General features: G+C 40.8%; 1 protein-coding gene across 2 annotated transcripts in view; it reads left to right on the top strand.

Annotated features, from left to right (window-relative positions):
• Nucleotides 1-998: 998 nt before the first annotated feature.
• Nucleotides 999-19,813, top strand: part of LOC131245764 (alcohol dehydrogenase class-3) — a 68,486-nt gene continuing 49,671 nt past the window's right edge. The window contains exons 1-9 of one of the 2 annotated variants that reach the window (XM_058245442.1): nucleotides 999-1,163; nucleotides 1,271-1,407; nucleotides 2,711-2,757; nucleotides 2,850-3,175; nucleotides 3,412-3,494; nucleotides 3,594-3,669; nucleotides 14,100-14,257; nucleotides 14,350-14,511; nucleotides 14,611-14,967. In XM_058245442.1, the coding sequence (XP_058101425.1) occupies nucleotides 1,130-1,163; nucleotides 1,271-1,407; nucleotides 2,711-2,757; nucleotides 2,850-3,175; nucleotides 3,412-3,494; nucleotides 3,594-3,669; nucleotides 14,100-14,257; nucleotides 14,350-14,511; nucleotides 14,611-14,727 (1,140 nt within the window). In that variant the 5' untranslated portion in view covers nucleotides 999-1,129 and the 3' untranslated portion in view covers nucleotides 14,728-14,967. Of the gene's footprint in view, nucleotides 1,164-1,270; nucleotides 1,408-2,710; nucleotides 2,758-2,849; nucleotides 3,176-3,411; nucleotides 3,495-3,593; nucleotides 3,670-14,099; nucleotides 14,258-14,349; nucleotides 14,512-14,610; nucleotides 14,968-19,813 lie in introns of those variants that run through there. The other variant, XM_058245443.1, reaches the window with a different exon arrangement.

Below are 19,813 nucleotides of genomic sequence, written 5' to 3'. Positions count from 1 at the left end.
ACCTGACAATTGAATCTGTTTCATTTTTGAAATAATGCGTTAAAATGATCTGAAAAAACGGATGGACGGACTGGATATATAATATATACATTAAGGTGGCCCATTTAAACCCCACGGTAAGGGCCGCACCGTCTTGGGTAAGGCCTAGGTCTCACCTAATCTGCTCTCACATCAGCCAAGCTAGTCGCCAGTCCGTTAGGATGCGATGCAGATTCGGTGGATCGAGTAACCATGCAGCTCAATGGATTCATGACTGTAGGGCCCATTGTAATGTATATGTTTTATATCTAAGTTGTCCATCCATTTTTTCAGATCATTGTAAGACATGAGCTCAAAAATTAAAGCAGATTCAAATCTCAGGTGGACCACACCATAGGAAATAGTGGATTCAATCACCAATGTTTCCTGTGGTGTGGTACACCCAATTGGATTTTATTTTTATTTTTATTTTTTTTCTCATCCCTAAAACGATCTGGCAAAGCTGGCAGACGGTGCGGATATAAAACAAATAAATTATGGTAGGTTCCACAGGTACAGATCCGCCGAGAGCGGTTTGTTTCCTCAATCCCAGATATCGGCGGTTTACATTGACTGGATGGATGAATCAACACCGTCCGAAGATGGCCCCAAAAAGCACGCGGTTATTTACGACTTACCCGGAAGGCTTCTATGTTAGTTTTACATAATGGTGGTGACTCTTGAAACATAGATTTCGCATAGTTATACGGCAATCCAGCCCGTCCAAGTCACTAACCCAACAGAAGATTTGCATTGCTAAGATAATCTTAACCATCTGAATTTTTTTCCTTCGAATTTGGATGAATCAATATTGAATTTTTAAGCATTCTTCCGGTAGCCATTAGTTCGACGCCTATTATTTCTCGATAATGATGAGTGTATTATACACATTTCTAACAAAATAGGATCCACAATCTGAACGGTGTGGATAGCTCTACATCATTAACAAATGCGAGGAGGATGCGTAATCAAAATTCTTTAAATGGTGTAAGACTATCACAGGACTGTAAGCTATGGAAATGGATTTGTAATCTCTCACTTCATAAGCAGGGGTGGTTCTTGTTCTCCTCGTCTCCTTTGTAGAAAGAGGGTAGGATAGTATCAGTCTGCCATGGCTACTCAAGGTCAAGTCATCAAGTGCAAAGGTTCTCTCTCTCTCTCTCTCTCTCTCTCTCTCTCAGTCTGTCTGTTGCAGAAATCTGCTGTTTTCTCTGACCTTATTTGACTCTCTCTCTCTGATTGTATGGAAAAGCTGCTGTTGCATGGGAGGCAAACAAGCCCCTGGTGATAGAAGATGTGGATGTGGCCCCGCCGCAGGCTGGCGAGGTCCGGATCAAGATCCTTTTCACCGCTCTCTGCCACACCGATGCCTATACTTGGAGCGGAAAGGTTTCTTTTTTATCTATCTTATTCCTCTGCTTCTTTCCTTCCATTCCGTTAAGCGTAGTAGATCGAAAGGCTCCTGATGTCATCCCGATCGGTTAAGTACCGATATTCAAATGGGATCCTCTGTTGTGTGTTTTGCATGCCTATAACCGTATGGATGTGATTATCCAATCGTGGTTGCTGTTGGATCATGTGCACTCTATCCAACGGTGGCTGTTTGTTGGAAATTCGTTTGTGGGCCCCACTCAGGAATTCGTGACTTTACAAGGAAAGGAGAATTGGGTTGTTTTAGCGATACTCAGATTCACACCTTTTTTTTTTTTTGAAAGATATCTTGCAATTCAATTACTTTATGGTGGTGGGGGCGATTCCCCTACTACTATACACATGCCATGTGCCTCAAATTCCGAATTTGATTGTTACTGCAAAAAATTAAATAAATAATAAATAAATATAAAATATAAAATTAAAAAAAATTAATTCCATAGTATCTGTACACCTGATTCAGAGTACTTTGTGTTTCTTAAGTTGTACAAATGAGGAACTTCTTCTATTAGGTTTCCCTAGTCAATGGAGAGCCTTAGTGGTGGGATTCTACATGTTTCTGCTTACTCTTCGTCTTGCATTCTGTTCTCATTTCCCGAGCTCTTACATGTACTAATGTTTTGAAATGTTAAAAAAAAGTGAATAGAAAATAAGGAAATGGTTAGGATACATTTGTAAGGAATAGATATAGAAAGCGAAAAGAAGAGGATGTGCTGATGAGAACAGCAGATGCTTCTCCCCTACATTTGTAAGGAATATATATAGAAAGAGAAAAGAATATCCAAGGATTTACCTGCACTTTTTCAAAGTGAGAAGTGAAGCCAGAGCGGATTTCTCACTTAGCAAAAGTGCAGGGAAATCCTTGGATCTTCTTTTCTCTTTCTATATCTATTCCTTACAAATGTAGGGGAGAAGCATCTGCTGTTTTCATCGGCACATCCTCTTCTTTTCGCCTTCTATATCTATTCCTTAATCCTTACAAATGTATCCCAACCATTTCCTTATTTTCTGTTCACTTTTATTTATTTATTTACATTGGCACATCCTCTCTGTTCTCTTTCTAAATGTTTTTATTGCTGCATCCTTTACTTTTTAATCTGGTGTTTCTCGATTTCGCATTGTGCATTGTGTTTCTGGAGCACATTTGTTATATCTTATCTGGTCGAGATTTTTCATTCCTGTCTTTTTCTTTTTTCTTTTTAATTCATTTTTATAACTATTAAGTTTAACTGCTATGAATTGTAATGTGTTGGCCATGCAGGATCCTGAGGGTCTCTTTCCTTGTATTCTCGGCCATGAAGCTGCTGGGTATGCGTTGTTTCTGTTGCCTAAGAAGTTCTAACTTTTGGTTCATTTAGGTCGGAGATTAGATGGGTCCTGTTGAACATTTGCTTTTGCAGGATTGTTGAGAGTGTTGGTGAAGGAGTAACTGAAGTGCAACCTGGAGACCATGTCATACCTTGTTACCAGGCAGAATGCAGAGAATGTAAGTTTTGTAAATCAGGGAAGACAAATCTCTGTGGCAAAGTGCGGGCAGCTACTGGTGTTGGTGTGATGATGAATGACCGCAAGAGCCGTTTCTCAGTAAACGGTACTCCTATCTATCATTTCATGGGAACATCGACATTTAGTCAATACACAGTTGTACATGATGTCAGTGTTGCAAAAATTGATCCAAAAGCCCCACTGGATAAAGTATGTCTGCTCGGTTGTGGTGTTCCAACAGGTGAGTCAATCGTTTAGGTATTCGTTACAATATAACAGGTATTAACTGACCATTTCTTTTTTCAAAACTTAAAGTCACCATTCTCATATAGTTTGCTTTTGTAATGCATGATTATGTATGAGCTGTTTTCTGTCCCTGTTCTTTTTCTTGTTTTGGGTGTTTTAGTACCAGGAATTTTGTGTTTATAGTTTTCTTCTTTGCTTGTGGCCACATGTTTCCTGTTTTATCCGTCCTAGGTCTTGGAGCAGTTTGGAACACAGCAAAGGTTGAACCAGGATCTATTGTTGCTATTTTCGGCCTTGGGACTGTTGGCCTTGCGGTAAGTTGCCTGAAGATTCTGAATAAACACCTCTTGGATGCATTGTCCTGGTACTGTGTTGATTGTTAATTGATGAATTCTTCACTTCTAACTTAATAGGTTGCGGAGGGTGCAAAAACAGCTGGAGCTTCACGTGTAATTGGTGTAGATATCGACAGCAAGAAGTTTGATGTTGGTATATTTTTAACTGTTCTTAGCAATGAAAATTCGATAATAGTTCCATAAATTTCTTTTATTGAGATAGTGGAATTATAAAATAAAAAATAAAAATAAAATTCAAGTTCCAGAACTTGAGGCTAATTGCTAATTTCTTCAGGAAAAGGTTTTCAATCTATTGTTGGCTTTCCTTCTAGTGTTCTTAACTCTTGGACAATTATTAAAAGGATTTGTTGTTGCACTTTTCAATGTCTCAATTAACATTTCGACCAATATTCTCAAAAAGGAAACTTCTATGAGCACCCACTCTAACTGCCGAAGATGCCCATCCTTTCTACTTTCAGTTACACAATATGACAAATTATTTTTTTTTTTTTGAGGGGCAATGAATATATATATTTTTCAAAAGAGTGAAGATGAGAAATCAACGCCCTTACAAACTACAAAACAACATCACAAAAGTCATCCACATTTACAAGAGAGACACTCACAAAAGTCCCAAGTGTGGAAGCCCAAAAGACTACACCTTTGTTTTGCTGCATAGCCAAAAGTAAAAGGATGGGTGTAGTCGTGTAGCAGTGGCTCTCTTCTTACAGTGCCATCTCTGTAGAAATCAGTCTTAGAATAGATGTTATGATCTTATTTGAGTCCTGATGACTCTTCATTTTTGATGGTCAGATTAACTTGAATGGCCTTAACATAGCTACTAGACTCAGAAGTGAGAAATGTATTTGGGAAAAGATGCAAGAAACAAAAAACATGAAACATTTCATGTTAAGTTGTTATGGTAACTAGCTAGAAGTGTCATTTTGTTGTTGTTGTTTTGTCAAATTTTTTTTTTAAAAATTAGCTAGAAGTGTGAAATGAATGTAGGAGATGACAAGTGAGAAGCATGGGTATTTATGAGGGGAAATGGGTCTCCCTGTTACTATGGTCCTAAGCCTGCTTCATACTCTATTTTTTTTTTTTTTTTTTTTTTAAAGTTTTGCCCTGAGATTTTTGCAGGATACAGCTTTGAAATCACCACTAGGCATCTCAGACACTCTGGTATGATGATTCCCCTTAAATTTATAGTTTGGGTAGTGGATATGACTAAGGACTTGAAGAGTAAGATACTGATTAGGGTACCTGACTACACATTTGAGAGTAATTAGTTCGGGGGACAGGAAAAATTTTCAGAAGTTTGTAACCTGTAAAACAATTTCTTGTTCAAAATTTTGGGGTTACAGCACTATTCCAAATCATGACCATAGACATGAAGATAAGCATGAGGTGGATCTGATCAATTTACAAACACTTGGAAACTGTAAAGCTGGAGGTTTATGATACTTTCTGGTTTATTTTCCTGATACTATAGGAACCAGAGACAATCACATGCAATGGGAGTGGAATTAGTGTGTTTTATTAGAGTCTGGTAGCATGTTCATTAGTAGTTTTTAGGATTTTTGAAGCTAGAGATACTTAAAGAGTCATTAAAGAGACATAATGAAGGGAGAAAAGTGTAGCTGATATGACCAGAACAACATGATGTAATAGTTTCTCTAATTATACAAAAAAACCAAGCTGATTGCTTGAGTTGTATTGACTATCAAACTCCCACCCTTGTCTGATTCATTATGTGAGGCCCCTTACCCTTAGTGAAAATTATTCTTTCTGACTAACATGCTTTTAGGGTTTTCGGCCCTTTACTTCTTAGTCTTTTGTTCCTGATTGAGGATCGAACCTCAAGATCTTATTGGGAGTTTGCAAATTGGACCTTCCGTTTTCCCAAACATCCATTAGGGTTTGTTGTATTTTGGGATAGCATTGCTGCTGCACATGCAAATCTCATCTGTTGGTGCGGATCAGTGTCATTCTTAGTAGCCAGATTCTTCTACCTATGCGTTGCTCCCTCTTCCCATTCATGAATCCACACTTCAGGGCTGGAGCATGGGTTCATAGTGCTTTTGTCTCATGAGGGTTGCATGAGGTTCTCATTCAAAATTCTGTATGTTTGACACATTGACATGACAATCAAGATTATATTTATAACATACTCTTGACCTTTATCAAAATATGTAAGTGTACACCATTTATTCTTGAAATTTAGTTTGTTTATTTCAGACCATTGTTCCATAGTGAGAGTAAAGGTGGTAAAGATGGGCTCACAACCTTGATCATTCAAGTTACGTATGTCTAACATGCAACTTTTCTTTCATATAGTATCATATTCGTGTATGTTCTATTTATAGCACTTGTATCTACAATGCATATATTATTTGTTAGGACATTATATATGTAGAAGGGAGGATATCCAGACCACCTTGGGAGGATGAAATTTTCATTATGCCATTTTTTTTTAAACGTGGCATATTTATGTGATGATCTAAAACTCTACATTCATAAGGGAAGCAATGCAATGACCACACAACAAAAATCAGTGATTGGACTAACATTTAAGAAATGGTGTATTAAAAGCACTAAAAGCAGGTGGTTCTTTTTACGATTTTTTTTTTTTTTTTTTTTCCGTGGATACCATTGTCCAACCATTGTATTTTTTAGTTTATGCTCCATTTATGTAGCCTTACGAGGAATGAATGGCTTGGATCATTTTTGTTATCCTTTCAAAGAAAGAAAGAAAAAGAAGGCTTCAATAATCATACATGCATGCATGCCTAGTTTGACATGGACTGGATATCCTTCCACTATCCATGTTTCATATGAATTTACGTAAGACCAAACATGTCTAGTCTTCCCCACCTCTTTTCCTCTCCTTCGATTGAGTAGCATAAATGAATATGATTAAGCAAGGCTCTATATTACTCCACTTCATCGTCAAGAAGATTTCTTCGGCATGGAGGAGACTAAACAACCTAACCTCCAATATAAGAGAAGCAACGCGCCACCTTGATGTCAGTCCCCGGAGATAGACAAGCCATCCACAAGAATTCCGCCTTTAAAGAGCATTCACCAACCCAAAAATCTTTCCAAAATTGGACTTTCTCACCATTGCCCAGAGAGAAACCGATATGATCATCGAACTTTGCCTTAGTTGAAAGCACACCTTTCCAAATAGACAAGGCTTTATACATACAGGAGTTTTTAGTACACCATCCTCCATCTTGGCAACCATACTTGTTTATCATTGCCTCTCTCCATAGTGCTTCCTCTTCAGTTCCAAGTCTCCATAGCCACTTCTCCAAAAGAGTTATGTTCCTAATGCTGGCTCCCCCATCCTCCATGGGTCTGCAAACCTCCCCTCAATTAACAAGATGAAATTTTTCCTTGTCCTCCTAGCCTTGCCACAAGAACCATGTTCTTGATTTTTCTAATTGGTCTAGAATTACCTTGACACTTGAAAAGAGACATGAAGTAACTTGGGAGTTTGGAGAGAGCTACTTTAATGAGTGATTATGCCCTTGAGAGATAGATACGACCCTTCACTTGCAACTTCCTTTCAAATCTCTCCATCATTCTATCCCATGAATGAAGACCGGCTTCTGAATGCAAAGGGGCAAGCCTAGATAGGGAGGGGAACAAACCTACTACACATTAAAAAACTCTTGCCATATGCTCATTTTTTGACTTGGTTAATTGGATTCCCAGCATCTCACATTTTGTGATATTAACCTTCATGCCCTAGACAACTTCAAAACATCTAATAACAATCCTTAGCTTGTCCACCGTTCCTGCTTCATCATTGCAAAACAATATTGTGTCATCAGCAAATTGAATATGTGACACCGAAGACAACTTCCCAACATTGAACCCCTTATAAAGATTAGTTTATTGACTGTAATCTAACATCCTACTCAAAGCTTCTACAACCGCCACAAAAAGAAAAAGAGAGAGCGGGTCTCCCTACCTAATGCCACGGGAGCTACGAAAGAAGCCTTTTGGGGAGCCATTAACCAGAACTGAGAATCTTGCCGAACTAACACGCTCTCTTATCCATACTCTCCATTTACTTCCACAACCCATTCGAAGAAGCATGTAGTCAAGGAATCCCCAATCAACGTGATCATAGGCCTTCTCGATGACTAGCTTGCAAACAATGCCTTTCTCCCCACTCTTGAACTTGGAATCAATACAGTCCTGAGCTATTATTAATGCACTATCTAGGATTTGGCTACTCATCACAAAAACACCTTAATTCTTAGAAATGATGCTTCCCAAAACTTTCACGAACCTGGAAGCTAGCACTTTGGCTCGAGGGACGCGGCCTCATCATTAGACAATTGCTTAAAAGAAAGATCATCCAAGTTAGGCCTAACCCAATCTTCTGTCAACAACAACTCGTCATAGATGCAAACCACTTCCTCACAAACCTCATATTTTCCTTCCACCCAATTCCCATCCACAATGACCCCACTAATTCTATTGCATCTAACCCTTGGGCAAGCAATGCTATGAAAGAATTTTGTGTTTCTGGACTGTCCCCCCTTTTTGAGCCATGTGGCTCTCGATAGCTACTTCCATTTTATTTTTGCAAAATTGGAAACTAGCGTGGCAGTCCACTCTAAAAGAATGGCACCAATCTTTCACCAGCCTCAGAAAACCTTTAATCTCGAACTACATTAATTCGAACCTAAATGGTTTCAGCCCCCAATCCCTGTCAATAGCTTCCAACAGAATTGGGCAATGATCTGAGATGGGCTTTGGTAATGCACCAAAGTGGGCAAGCGGGTACTGATCCACCCCCAATCAGCCGACAGTAAGAATCTGTTTATTCTGGTCACTACCGCACTGTCACACCCATTTGACCATGTGAACTTCCCCCCTTCCATGGGAATATTGATTAACTCGTTAATGTTCACCCATTCAGAGAACCATCGTATGCTACTACTGATCTTACCCTTTGAAGACTTCTCAAACGAGAATCTGGTGACATTATAGCCACCCCCCAATGCACCAGTGTCAATCCACCCTAGCATGAGCATATTTGTTCTTTCTAGAACTCCCCCCTCTTTGCTGCAATATTTGGCCCATAAACTGCAGTGAGAAGCCACTTCTCATTCCTGGAAACCCCCTTCAGAAGCACCGAAATAGAAAAGTTTCCTCCCCACCAGCTTTCTTTCTTCAACAATGAAGTGTCCCAAGCCATTGAGATGCCATCAGCCGAACCATCAGCGTCAACAGAGACCCAGTCTTTAAACCGCACCTCTCATAGAGAGCCCAAAAACATTATGTCGATCCTTGAAGACTTGGTTTCTTAAATAGAAATAACCTGAGCCTTTAAGCATTTACAAACCTTCCTAAGGCGCCTTCTTTTGTCCTTACACCCCAACCCCCTCCCCTTCAACTTCTTCATTTAGGAACTGACTTGCGTTTTCCTTTTGTCCCTTCCCTAGAGAAGTCATCTAGATCATACCTTATTTCTGACTAGGGGTGTACACGAATCGAGCTAGCTTGGTTAGCTCGCTCGACTCGACTCGACTCGAAAAAGCTCGATTCGACTCGGTTTGAAGCTGATTTTGAGCCGAGTCGAGCTGATTTTTTGAGCTCGAAAATGAGTTCGAGCCGAGTTCGAGCCGGCCCTAGCTCGACTCTACTCGGATCGAACCCAACTCGAATTGAACTCAGATCGAACCAATTTGGTGACTCAATTACTTTGATAGTGATGTTGCTTACCAAGTGTTTGATGAAATGACTCGACAAAGTGTGGCTGGTGGTAAGGAAGGTATGTATATGAAACAAATACCCGTTTTTTCTTGATTTTTATGTTGCTTAGAAGTTGTTTGATAAAATACCTATAAAACCACTGCTGTTGTTTTACATACAGTGAGATTTTGAAGGTGCAGTCCATGTGTTTGTGAAAACGCTGCACAGGTGAACTCAGCTTGAATTCGCCCGAGCTGTTGATTGAATCGAGCCGAGCTAGCCAGTCAGGCTCGAGGACCGAGCTGAGCTGGGGTCAGCTAGTGGCTGTGTCAGTTCGACTCGATGTACACCCCTATTTCTGACGCCAGATTGATCAAGTCTTTGTTGTGCTTAGGGCCTGTTTGATTTTCCGGCTCAATTGTAATTACCATGTACATGGGTAATAATTATTTACCTGGGTAATTACTACATCTTTTCCAATGCAGATGTGACCACTTACTTTTTTAACACTTAAATCGAGAAATTTATAACATCGGACCACATCACAGGAAACAATGGGAATCAAACGCCTACCATTAAAAACTTCTTTAAGCCCTTAAAAGTTTTGGATCAAGTTGATATTTGTGTTTTCCCCTTATCCATGTCTGTGTGACCCTATGAACGGGTTAGATGATGAAAAAAACCTCAATGTGGGCCCAATGAAGAAAATAACTTTCAATGGTGGACGAATTAAGGCCATTGTTTCCTTTCGTGTGGGCCACTTAAGTGTTGGATCTGCCTCATTTTTTCAATTCATGCTCCAAAATGTTCTAATAAAATAGATGGACGGTGCAGATATATCATATACATTACGGTGGGGTCCACATATTTAAGTCAACACTTTTGTTTCGATTTTCAATGTGGAATTACTCTCATATTTTCAAACAAGGTGGAAAAATAATAATTACTTATGTACCATGATTTACATGTATCATGGAAAATCAAATAGGCCCTTAGGCAATTTGTGAAATCTCCTCGGCGAATTAACATTCTGATTCTGTCGGCCCCACTCTTCCACAAATTGGAACAGAGCAAAATAAACTTTTGCCGAATCCCCAAACGTAACCCTAATTTCTCTCCCTACGTGATTCAGAGCCTCCTAGATTCACCTTCCCCTGATAATTTCCACACATGTAGCAATTCTGTTAACAGTTTGCTCTTCCACATTCCGAGCCGTTTCTTACAAGGCACTTAGGCCTTCCCAACAACACCTTCGACTTCCGCGACTTGCAAACGAGTGACCTCCGGCCCCTCCTCCCTGCCACCACCACCCTCCCCGTGCACAACCGGCTCATCTAGCAGCTCTACTAGAATCAACTTTTTCACCACATCGCTGAGATCATCAATCCCCTGGAGCAGCGTCCTCTTTGACTTCTATAACAACAGCATCCGTCAGAGGTAGAGCAGAAACATTGGAGAGGGCCTCTACGATATCTAAGCTTTTTATCTCAAAAGCTCAGGAAATAATAGGAGAGATCAATATCGCTACCTAAGAAAGATCCATCCCACGTGTGACATAAGTGGCAATACCCGTGCCTTAAAAGAAGAACTCGCATGTCAGTAGCGTGTGAACCCAATGCAAGAGTCCCATCATGAGCTCCGAAATCGATTAAAGTTGCCTCTTCGAAAATCTCCTCACACCACGTATCCCCAACAAGTTCAGATGTAGAAATTTGGTTGAGTTAGGTTCGGATCTGAGCCAACACATAGCTTGCATGCCTCTGGATCGAGCATTTAAGCCACCACCTCGAGCCCCTCCTCTGCAGCAGAGTTTCCTTGAGTGGAGCCATGTGTCCTAGCCCTGCCGCCGCCTTATTCTCTCATCTCGTTATGCGTCTCGTTGATGTCACCCTTGTCAGACGAAACATTACCTTCAACTACTTCCTCATAAATGGTGCCACACTTTGATGCCAGAAGACTTTCTTCGCCAAATGGTCCCATAGAAGGTTGACATGTATCGTCTCCTACTTCTGGTGCTCTGCTGGAGTACAAGACACATACTCCATCTTCCCCCAGCAACAATGTTTCTGGCTGGGATTCCACCATTTTCAAGATCCTTCTCCACTATCTTCGACCACTCCTGCTCTATGCGAACCTTCACTAGGGCCTCCCCAACTCCGTTGAGAATTGACTCTGGGACAGGGATCCCAGTCTCATCTCAGGCACATCTTCCACCCACCCGACCTCCAAACCAGTTTCCGTTGCCTGGTCTATTGTTGTTACCTCCTCGACACACAACCCAGCATTATGAAAGTGATGTAGAGCGGGTCACGGACACTTTCAGGTCCAAGATGGATCAGAGAAGACTCGATCAGATGCAGAAGTCATTAAGATCGTCATAACCTTAAAACAGGCATATCTTGCAAACCGGAATAAGTTACTCGACGTACCATATATGGTTTTAGGGTAGGACGAACTACTTTAGCCAACCAACCCGGCTATGGCGGGTTGCCCATGCCGAATTTGCGAGATTCCATCAGATCAATGGTCAAATTCTATGTTTATTTCCGTTTTTACAATTTTTAGTAAGTTTTAGTTTGATTATAACTCTTCATCCGTTGGGCTTTAGGAGTTGTGTCCAACATAAAAAGTGTTTAGAAAAATTAGGAGAATAATGTGGTTAAGCCGCATAGGACACTTACTATAAATAGTAAATTTACTATTTATAGTAAGTTGCGAATTTTAGGGAGTTTTAGTTATAGTTTAATTCCTAAACTTATTCCAAGTCTTGGTATCCCTATTTAAAGGGTTGTACGCTCATTTATTTCACCTATCAATCAATCAATTTACGAATTTTCATGAATACTATTTCTATTTTCTTGCCTTTTTCTCGTGGATTTGAGAAGTCTCTGTGAGGAGTCCAGAGAAGCTCCGTAGATTCGGAGTAGTTATCCTTGAGGAAGATGGTGATCGACCTCATCATGTTTATCCCTGCATCAGAAAGCCTCTGTAAACCAGAGTTCGACCAAAAAACCCCATAATTTGTACCACCCTTCTTCATGGCCGAACGACGATATCTCTGCCCATCTGCTCAACTTGATAATTGGACCACCTCTGTAAAATGCCCCTTTGAACAGAACCTTATTGATCTCCACATCTGGCCGGAGGGAGATCCACACCTCCGACTCTGATAAGGTTTTGAGCTTGAACTTGCATTCCTCCACCCCTCTGCTCTCCAGCATCTAGTCCTAAACCTTTGCGATTGAAGCACCCATCCCAACCTTTGTATCAAACTCCCAACTTAGATTTTTCCAGGCATTCTCCACCATTGCTGGATGTGCTCTCAACACCAACCCAGCTGGCGACTCCTTCCATAGCCATTTCTCCTCCCCTGTTTCCCGGTAAGCTTCCCTCCCTATTCCCCCTCACCTGTTTCCCGATGAACTTGCCCTCCCCTTCCTCCGTACTCTAACCTAACCCCTTTACCCTTTTCCTTACCCCTAAAAGCAACTGCATCTCTGTAAAGAGACACCTGTCCTAGCCTCCCTCACCACCCCATCTCTCTTCTCTCCACCCACATTCACCACCCCCCCTGATGTCCCTTCCCCAGTCCCTTTTCTTTCCTCTTTGCTCCTGTCTCCCCCTTCTTTTCACTCTTTCTAGCTATCTGATGATTCACAGATGGTGGCCATATCTCGCTTTCTTAACAGTGAGCTTCAGACCATGGTAGAACCTCCCATTCAGAGCTCTGACCATTGTGGACATGTCCTCTCCTTACCAAGCACGTGAAGGCGAAGCCTTTCATATCTCCAGTCTCTTTCCTTTTCAGTATGAACACCCTAATTGGCGCCACGTTGCCAAAAACCCTCCAGAAGTTTACCTCTGTCCACCCCTCTAGGAAACCCTCCAGGAATAGGGTTGGGAGTTTAGGCAGAAGGCCCGATATCGCTGCATCCTTCCATTCTTTCATATTTCCTTTCTTCTCCACTTGCACGCATTCCCCTTCTTCAATGGTTTCCCCTGGCTGTGCATCTCCTTGCTGACTCGAGCCAGCAACCTCTTTCCCCTTTCCAGCTCTTGTATCTGTCCCTTCTCTGATGAGAGATTTCCAGTTTCTGTGATCTGCTCTGGCTGCCTTCTCTTGACGGTAGCCTTCTTGGTCCTCTCAAACGGCCCTGCATCCTTTCCCGCTGTTGACCTCAATCCTGATAATGGTATCTCTCGATACTGTCTCTCTCTCTCTCTCTCAGAAAAATTGCTCGAAAACCTCTAATGGTTTTTTTTTTTCCTTTCCATTTTCAGTGCAATCCAAACTTCTTGTTATGGTCAGACAGGTGGGCATTAATAGTTCACTCGAGTTCTTGTCGATTTTCAAAGTGTGTCGGTTGCATCTGAGCAATGTTCCCCTATTCTATTATTTGGGGGATTTGGATAGGGAGGAATGCCGGAATCGTTGAAGACGAGTCTTTATCTATTAAACCCCTTTCCTGCTTTATTGAATCTTTGGTTCTGGGACAGGCTCGTCCTCCCTGAATTCTGACAAGTGACATGATGCTAGTTTTGTGTGATCAGTCCTGTGCTGGGGTCTGGTTGTTTCTGGTGTGCTATTGCATTTTGTTGTTTATTACTTTGTAGTTTTGATTTGCAGGGGAGTGACAATAGTGTCACTTTCCACTGTGTTTTCCATCTTTCTTTGTCCTCTGTTTTTAGTGAAATTGTCATTAAAGAAAAAGAAAAACCATTTATCAACGGGATTTTGTGTCCTCTGATCTATTATTTTCAGTTCAAAAGATATGTAGTAAATATTTATTACTACATATTTATTGTTGAATTAATGTTTGTTTCTTTGTTCAAAGGTCTCATTAAGTTTTACGTGATAACTATTTGCAGCAAAGAACTTTGGAGTTACAGAATTTGTGAATCCAAAAGACCATGATAAACCAATTCAGCAGGTGCTTGTTGATCTCACCGATGGGGGCGTCGACTACAGTTTTGAGTGCATAGGAAATGTTACTGTGATGAGGGCTGCTCTAGAATGCTGCCATAAGGTGAGACTATGGTTAGCACCCAACATTTTGATTTTCCCATCAGCTGTTCATTCTCCAGGTATAAAATAATGCTCTTTTGGTCGCTACTGCAGGGTTGGGGAACATCTGTTATTGTGGGTGTTGCAGCATCTGGTCAGGAGATATGTACTCGTCCGTTCCAGCTGGTCACAGGGCGTGTTTGGAAGGGAACTGCCTTTGGTGGTTTCAAAAGCCGCTCTCAGGTCCCTTGGCTCGTTGACAAGTACATGAAGAAGGTAGTTCTGTTATTCCATTCTACGCCATTGCACTCTACATCTGGTTACATCAAAGAGTTAAGACCATGATCACCTGTTTCTTTTTTGATGTTTTGGCAGGAAATCAAGATTGATGAGTACATTACCCACTCTCTGACCCTTGGAGAGATCAATGAGGCATTCCATCTGCTACATGAAGGGGGCTGCCTTCGATGCGTGCTCACAGTGCATCCATGAGGTGATCTAATTGCCCTTTACTCCGTATTAAGCTTGTTCGCCTCTTTCTCCTCGTTTTGATAGGGGCGGCAGTCTCAACATTTCCGAAGTGGTTTTCTCTATAAGCAGTAGATAATGGGTATTTCAATGTTCAAACTCCTTGGTTTTATCTTTCCCAGCGTTTTGAAATGAACGCGTCGTGCTTCTCATCTTGAAATTGTAGTACGTATGCAATTAGTTCATTTTCTATTTTCCTAATTATCTTTGGATTAAGATGAGAAAGAAGGATCTGGAAAGGACCGTCAAATGTTAACCCCGTGAAACTTTGCGGTCACTCCATGACCTGCCTCGTGATTTTGAGTGCAGTTGATTTGAGTAGAGCTTGTCTAGGTTGAAAACCGGAAAGTTTGGCATCAAGCAGTGCCAACATGTTATGTTGATCAAAGCCATCCCATCATGTTGAATCATGAAGATGTAGTAGTTATTTTTGCATCGAATTCAATGAGAGTCGTTGAGCATGATCATCCTACATCATTGTGGATGGTGGGTCAACCTGACCTGAGGACCCAACCTGCAACCTGAGCTGACCAGAATTCTAACCTGAGGGGTCCAACTTGAACCCAATCCACAGTTCTCCACACTCAACCCAACACGACTGGGTACATGTTATAATTCCCAACCTGACCCGAATTTACTAACCCAAATTCAAATTGGGCTGGCATTGTCCAACTCAAGTTGACTCTGCTTTCACATGAGAAACGAATCTGAAAATCTTCATTGTCAAAACTCTTTTAGGGGATGTAATGAAAGTGTAGAAGACATTATTTGCTAGAGCTGAAGTGGCTTAGGGTGAAGAAAAAAGCACCAAAAGTAAAATTAAAGAAAAATATAATGCAATAATTAGCTATAAATCATCATCATCATCATCATCATCTAAGCCATATCTGAACTAATTGGAGCCATCCATTAGGTCAGAGCCCACTCTTAATCCACCACTGCGAAAATCAGAGCAATCAGATGGTGAGTGGTTTGATGAATGATCTAGTCCATTTGTGTGCTACTTAGGGGGTGTTTGGAGCATCTTATTAGGAGGAATTAGATGGGATAGACTTTCTAATCCCAGGTTTTGAAGCTTGGGTTTGGTCAGGCAGTCCGCCCGTGACAATTTGAAGCTTTAAAAACCATGCCATGGCATTGAGGATTGAGGAAGGATGTGCTATATTTATTTTGGATTTGCAATATCTACAGCCATACCCAGCAACAGACGTTCAAAGAGAATTTCGGTGACATATTGCATGATGTGCCACCATGACGAATGTGTTATATTCATACCATTCATCCATTTTACGAGATCATTTTAGGCCATAGGCCAACAAAAAAGAGATAGATTCAATGCTCAAGTGGACCACACCTCAAAGGGCAGTGGGGATTGAACATTTACGATTGAAAATGTCTTGGGGACCACAGAAGGTATGGAACAATCTGATATTTATTTATTTTTCCCTTTGTCTAGGTCTATGTGACCTCATGAGCTTTGGAGCTGACTCTTTTTGTGTTCATGACCTAAACTGATCTCGCCAAATGGATGGGTGGTGTAGATATAACACATACATCATGGTGGCCCTATATAAATTGGTGACATTAACACACCATGGAGGTTGGTGGTGTGTGGCACTCCACTCAATCCACTTTCAAAAGCTTCTTCTCTGCATATTGAAACATCCAAACATGTATTCCTAATATCCTCGATCACGGATCTGAAACTATACATTTCACACATGGGGATGAGATTTTGTATATCAATGATGATACCTGACACTCCATAATCATTACACTGCCAATTTCATCCCACTTAATCCTGCATAATCCCATGTACCAAACACCCCCTTAATTTATGGTTTGAATCATCCAATCGAATATGATTTTTTGCAGCTTACGAAGATTGGAATAGATTTCCCCAGGTAGGATAGGTGAATGCCAATGAATACAAATGCAACTAGGTGCTTAGAAAGGTTTCCATACCCTTAGCAGCCCGTGCCAACCTGAGACGTGTATGATATGCAAGAAGTGCTGGCCACACATGTATGACAAGAAGATATGGTGCGTGTTTTTCTTATTTGTCCCCCCCGTGTGGCCTTCTGATAATTGAAGGGCCTGATCTTTTACAATGATAATCCACATTGTGGGTCCCACCAGCAATCCAACTTGGATTTATAGAGGTGCGTGTAGAGGGGTGCTTGTGGGGCCAGCAAGCCTCATAAAAAGATAAAACTGATGACATGGTTTATAAATACAAAATGTGATTATAAATATACACTAGTTAATGGGCAAAAATAAATAAATAAAAAGTTCAGCAGTCCACTGCAAAATAATTCTAATTTTATGACTGAAACGCTAATTTTAATAAACTCTTCAAGGGATGAAAATTCATCTGAACAGGCCCGATCTTGGTCTGTGATAGTTATGTACAGCCCGGGCCTATGCCCAGCCACCCACTGTTGTGCAAGATCTGGGCTGCTCATTAGTAAGTGTGCCCCCATCGTTCAAGCCCAATTCATCAGCCCAGGCAATCAAAATCCCTAGTATCACGGAAGCGGATCCTTGCCATGAACATAGTTGCATCTGGACCTTTCATCATTCCCATCCCCTATCTAGTTCGTCCATTAGATCTAAATTAATCATCTTTCATTCCACCTCAAATTTTTTTTTTTCAAAAAAGTCTTTAGTGTGCAGCAACCACAGCAATCATATGATCCTAAACATCCATGACTGGACCTATCTTTAATGGAAATCTTCTCCATTGATTTCTGCGTGCCACTTAATGGACGGTTTGGAACATAGGTAAAGCTTGGATGGCGAGTCATCTCAAAAAAGGTAATCCTCACCTCAGTTGGAGAAGTATTATTAGGGCCCGTTTGGGAGCTTGGTTATGAAGTGCATTGGAATCCAAATCACAATTAAATTGGAATCTAAGGTGATTCTAAATCCTTATTTGTGTTTAGTTGAAATGCACGGGAATCCATATCTTTTGTTTGAGAGCTTGTCTTAGGAAGGCATTGAAATTCTTCGATATATTCACTTATTCACAGGACTTATATTTGATTAACTGAATCAGCTTTTATATACCAAATCAGTATATACATGTCATATATGATAGAATGATTGTGATAAGCCCATTAAAATACGTAATTATGGAAAAAGAAAAAAAAAAAGAAAAAAAAGAAGAATTTTTGAGCCTTAGGTGGGCGACAAATGCAAGGATCACAAACAGACAGCTCATTGATGTTTTTGTTTATTGTCCATTTAGATGTCCAATGTTTGGATGGTTTAGACCATTCTATTAATGTAAGTTTAGTGTTAATAATTGAATTGTTTTGAAGCATCATCAATGTGCCATATGTCCAGTAGATTTGTGACCTAGAGACACTTTTGTTGCTGAGATTTCGGAATAAAAAAAGCCAACAACAACAACGCAGATTTGAAATTCCTCCAATTTCGTTTGCCTTCAAATCCAAGGCTGACTAACATGAAAAGTTGCTATTTATACCACCAAATCCAACGTGCCAATCCTGGTGCAAGTTCCTCACAAACACACTAACACCATATGGGCACTCGAACTCATGACCTTACTCTGTCTACCAATGAGCCATGGGTCAGAACCCAGTATCCTAAAATGCAACAATTATGCATGAGGATCTCCTTCATGACCTTAACGTCCGAAATGGCAGCGCAACGATAGACGGTGGCCACACAAACCCGCATGTTACTCAAATAATTCTTAGACAGTGACAAGTTTAATATTTTGAACACGGGCATTTACAGCTTATCTCCACCAAACCCATCTTCTTGATAGCCAAAAAAGTGGCTAGTTATGGTTTGGTTAGGTGCTTCTGACCCAAATAATTGGACATTATGTCAGACATCCATTGGATCATATAATATCCATAGGCAGATATCACATTAGATAGGGACACATTATTAGATTTGGCAGCTTGTGAAAAGAGAGAGAAATTGGTCAGCAAGAGGAGGCAGAAAATACAAGTTGAAAAAAATAATAATTTCTTTTGGTAGATTTAATATAATACATTCCGGCCTATTAAAGGAGGATACATTGAAACTAAGGTCATTGGATCTGAGTTCATTTTTGAATAATTCAAACGGTTTATATGATGGGCCTCACTGTAGATGGAGGACGTCAAAGTGGAATATTTCAACCCTTGCATCTATTAGCTCTTTTCTTTGAATTATTACCATTTACTTTAAGTGTCATTATCTGAGCCATTTAGCTGAATCACCTTGATGGCTAGTCGTGATCGTTGTTTTTTTCGTCATCGCCGTCGTCTTGGTTTCCACTGCAGGGACCCATATGACACTTCAACCTGGTCATACCCTGGGGAAGGCGTCCATCTCCATCTAAAGCACCATGATCGTGGGTCAATTTTGGATCTTAAGGTTTAAAATCAGTGCATTGAGTATCAAAGCATCGTATCATTCACCACGGATACGGTCACATATCGCCCAATATCTGGCCAATACAGGCAATACAGCCATATTGTTTGTGGACGATATTAGTAAACATACGCACCAGTTTCAGGCAATGCTTCAAAACTTCATCCAAATTAAAATATTCTCAATTGCATTGACTAACATTGCTGCCGTACAATCCGAATCCTGAATATTACACGTGGAATTGGCAGTACGGCGTATGAATGAGGTTAGTGAAGTGATCAGGTGGGCCACTTTACAAAGTGCCAGTGGTCCCCACCTCAACTTACGCATCCACAGGTGCGTGCATGGGAAGGGCCGTGGACTTCACCAAAACAAAAATCCAAGGTAATAAAAGAAGAAAATTGCTAGATACCCTTCTAGACTTTGACCGAAAATGGCCAAAGGATGGCCGTACATAGATTTAAACGGCCCCGTTTACTCTGGTCAACAAAGGCATTTTCCTTTTCACCATTGCTGCGAAAAGGTGCTTCCCTAATAATCGCCCCACACGTGCTAAACATCTGGCAAGTTGTGTGGGACATCTGAGCAATGCGCCCAGTTGGTGCTGGTGGGGCCTCTATAGTTTGGGGATCTAACTGTTGAATTGACAGGCCCACTG

Source organism: Magnolia sinica, chromosome 5 (genome assembly GCF_029962835.1).
Source record: "Magnolia sinica isolate HGM2019 chromosome 5, MsV1, whole genome shotgun sequence".
Lineage (NCBI taxonomy): Eukaryota > Viridiplantae > Streptophyta > Magnoliopsida > Magnoliales > Magnoliaceae > Magnolia > Magnolia sinica.
This window is presented reverse-complemented; position numbering and strand designations above follow the sequence as displayed.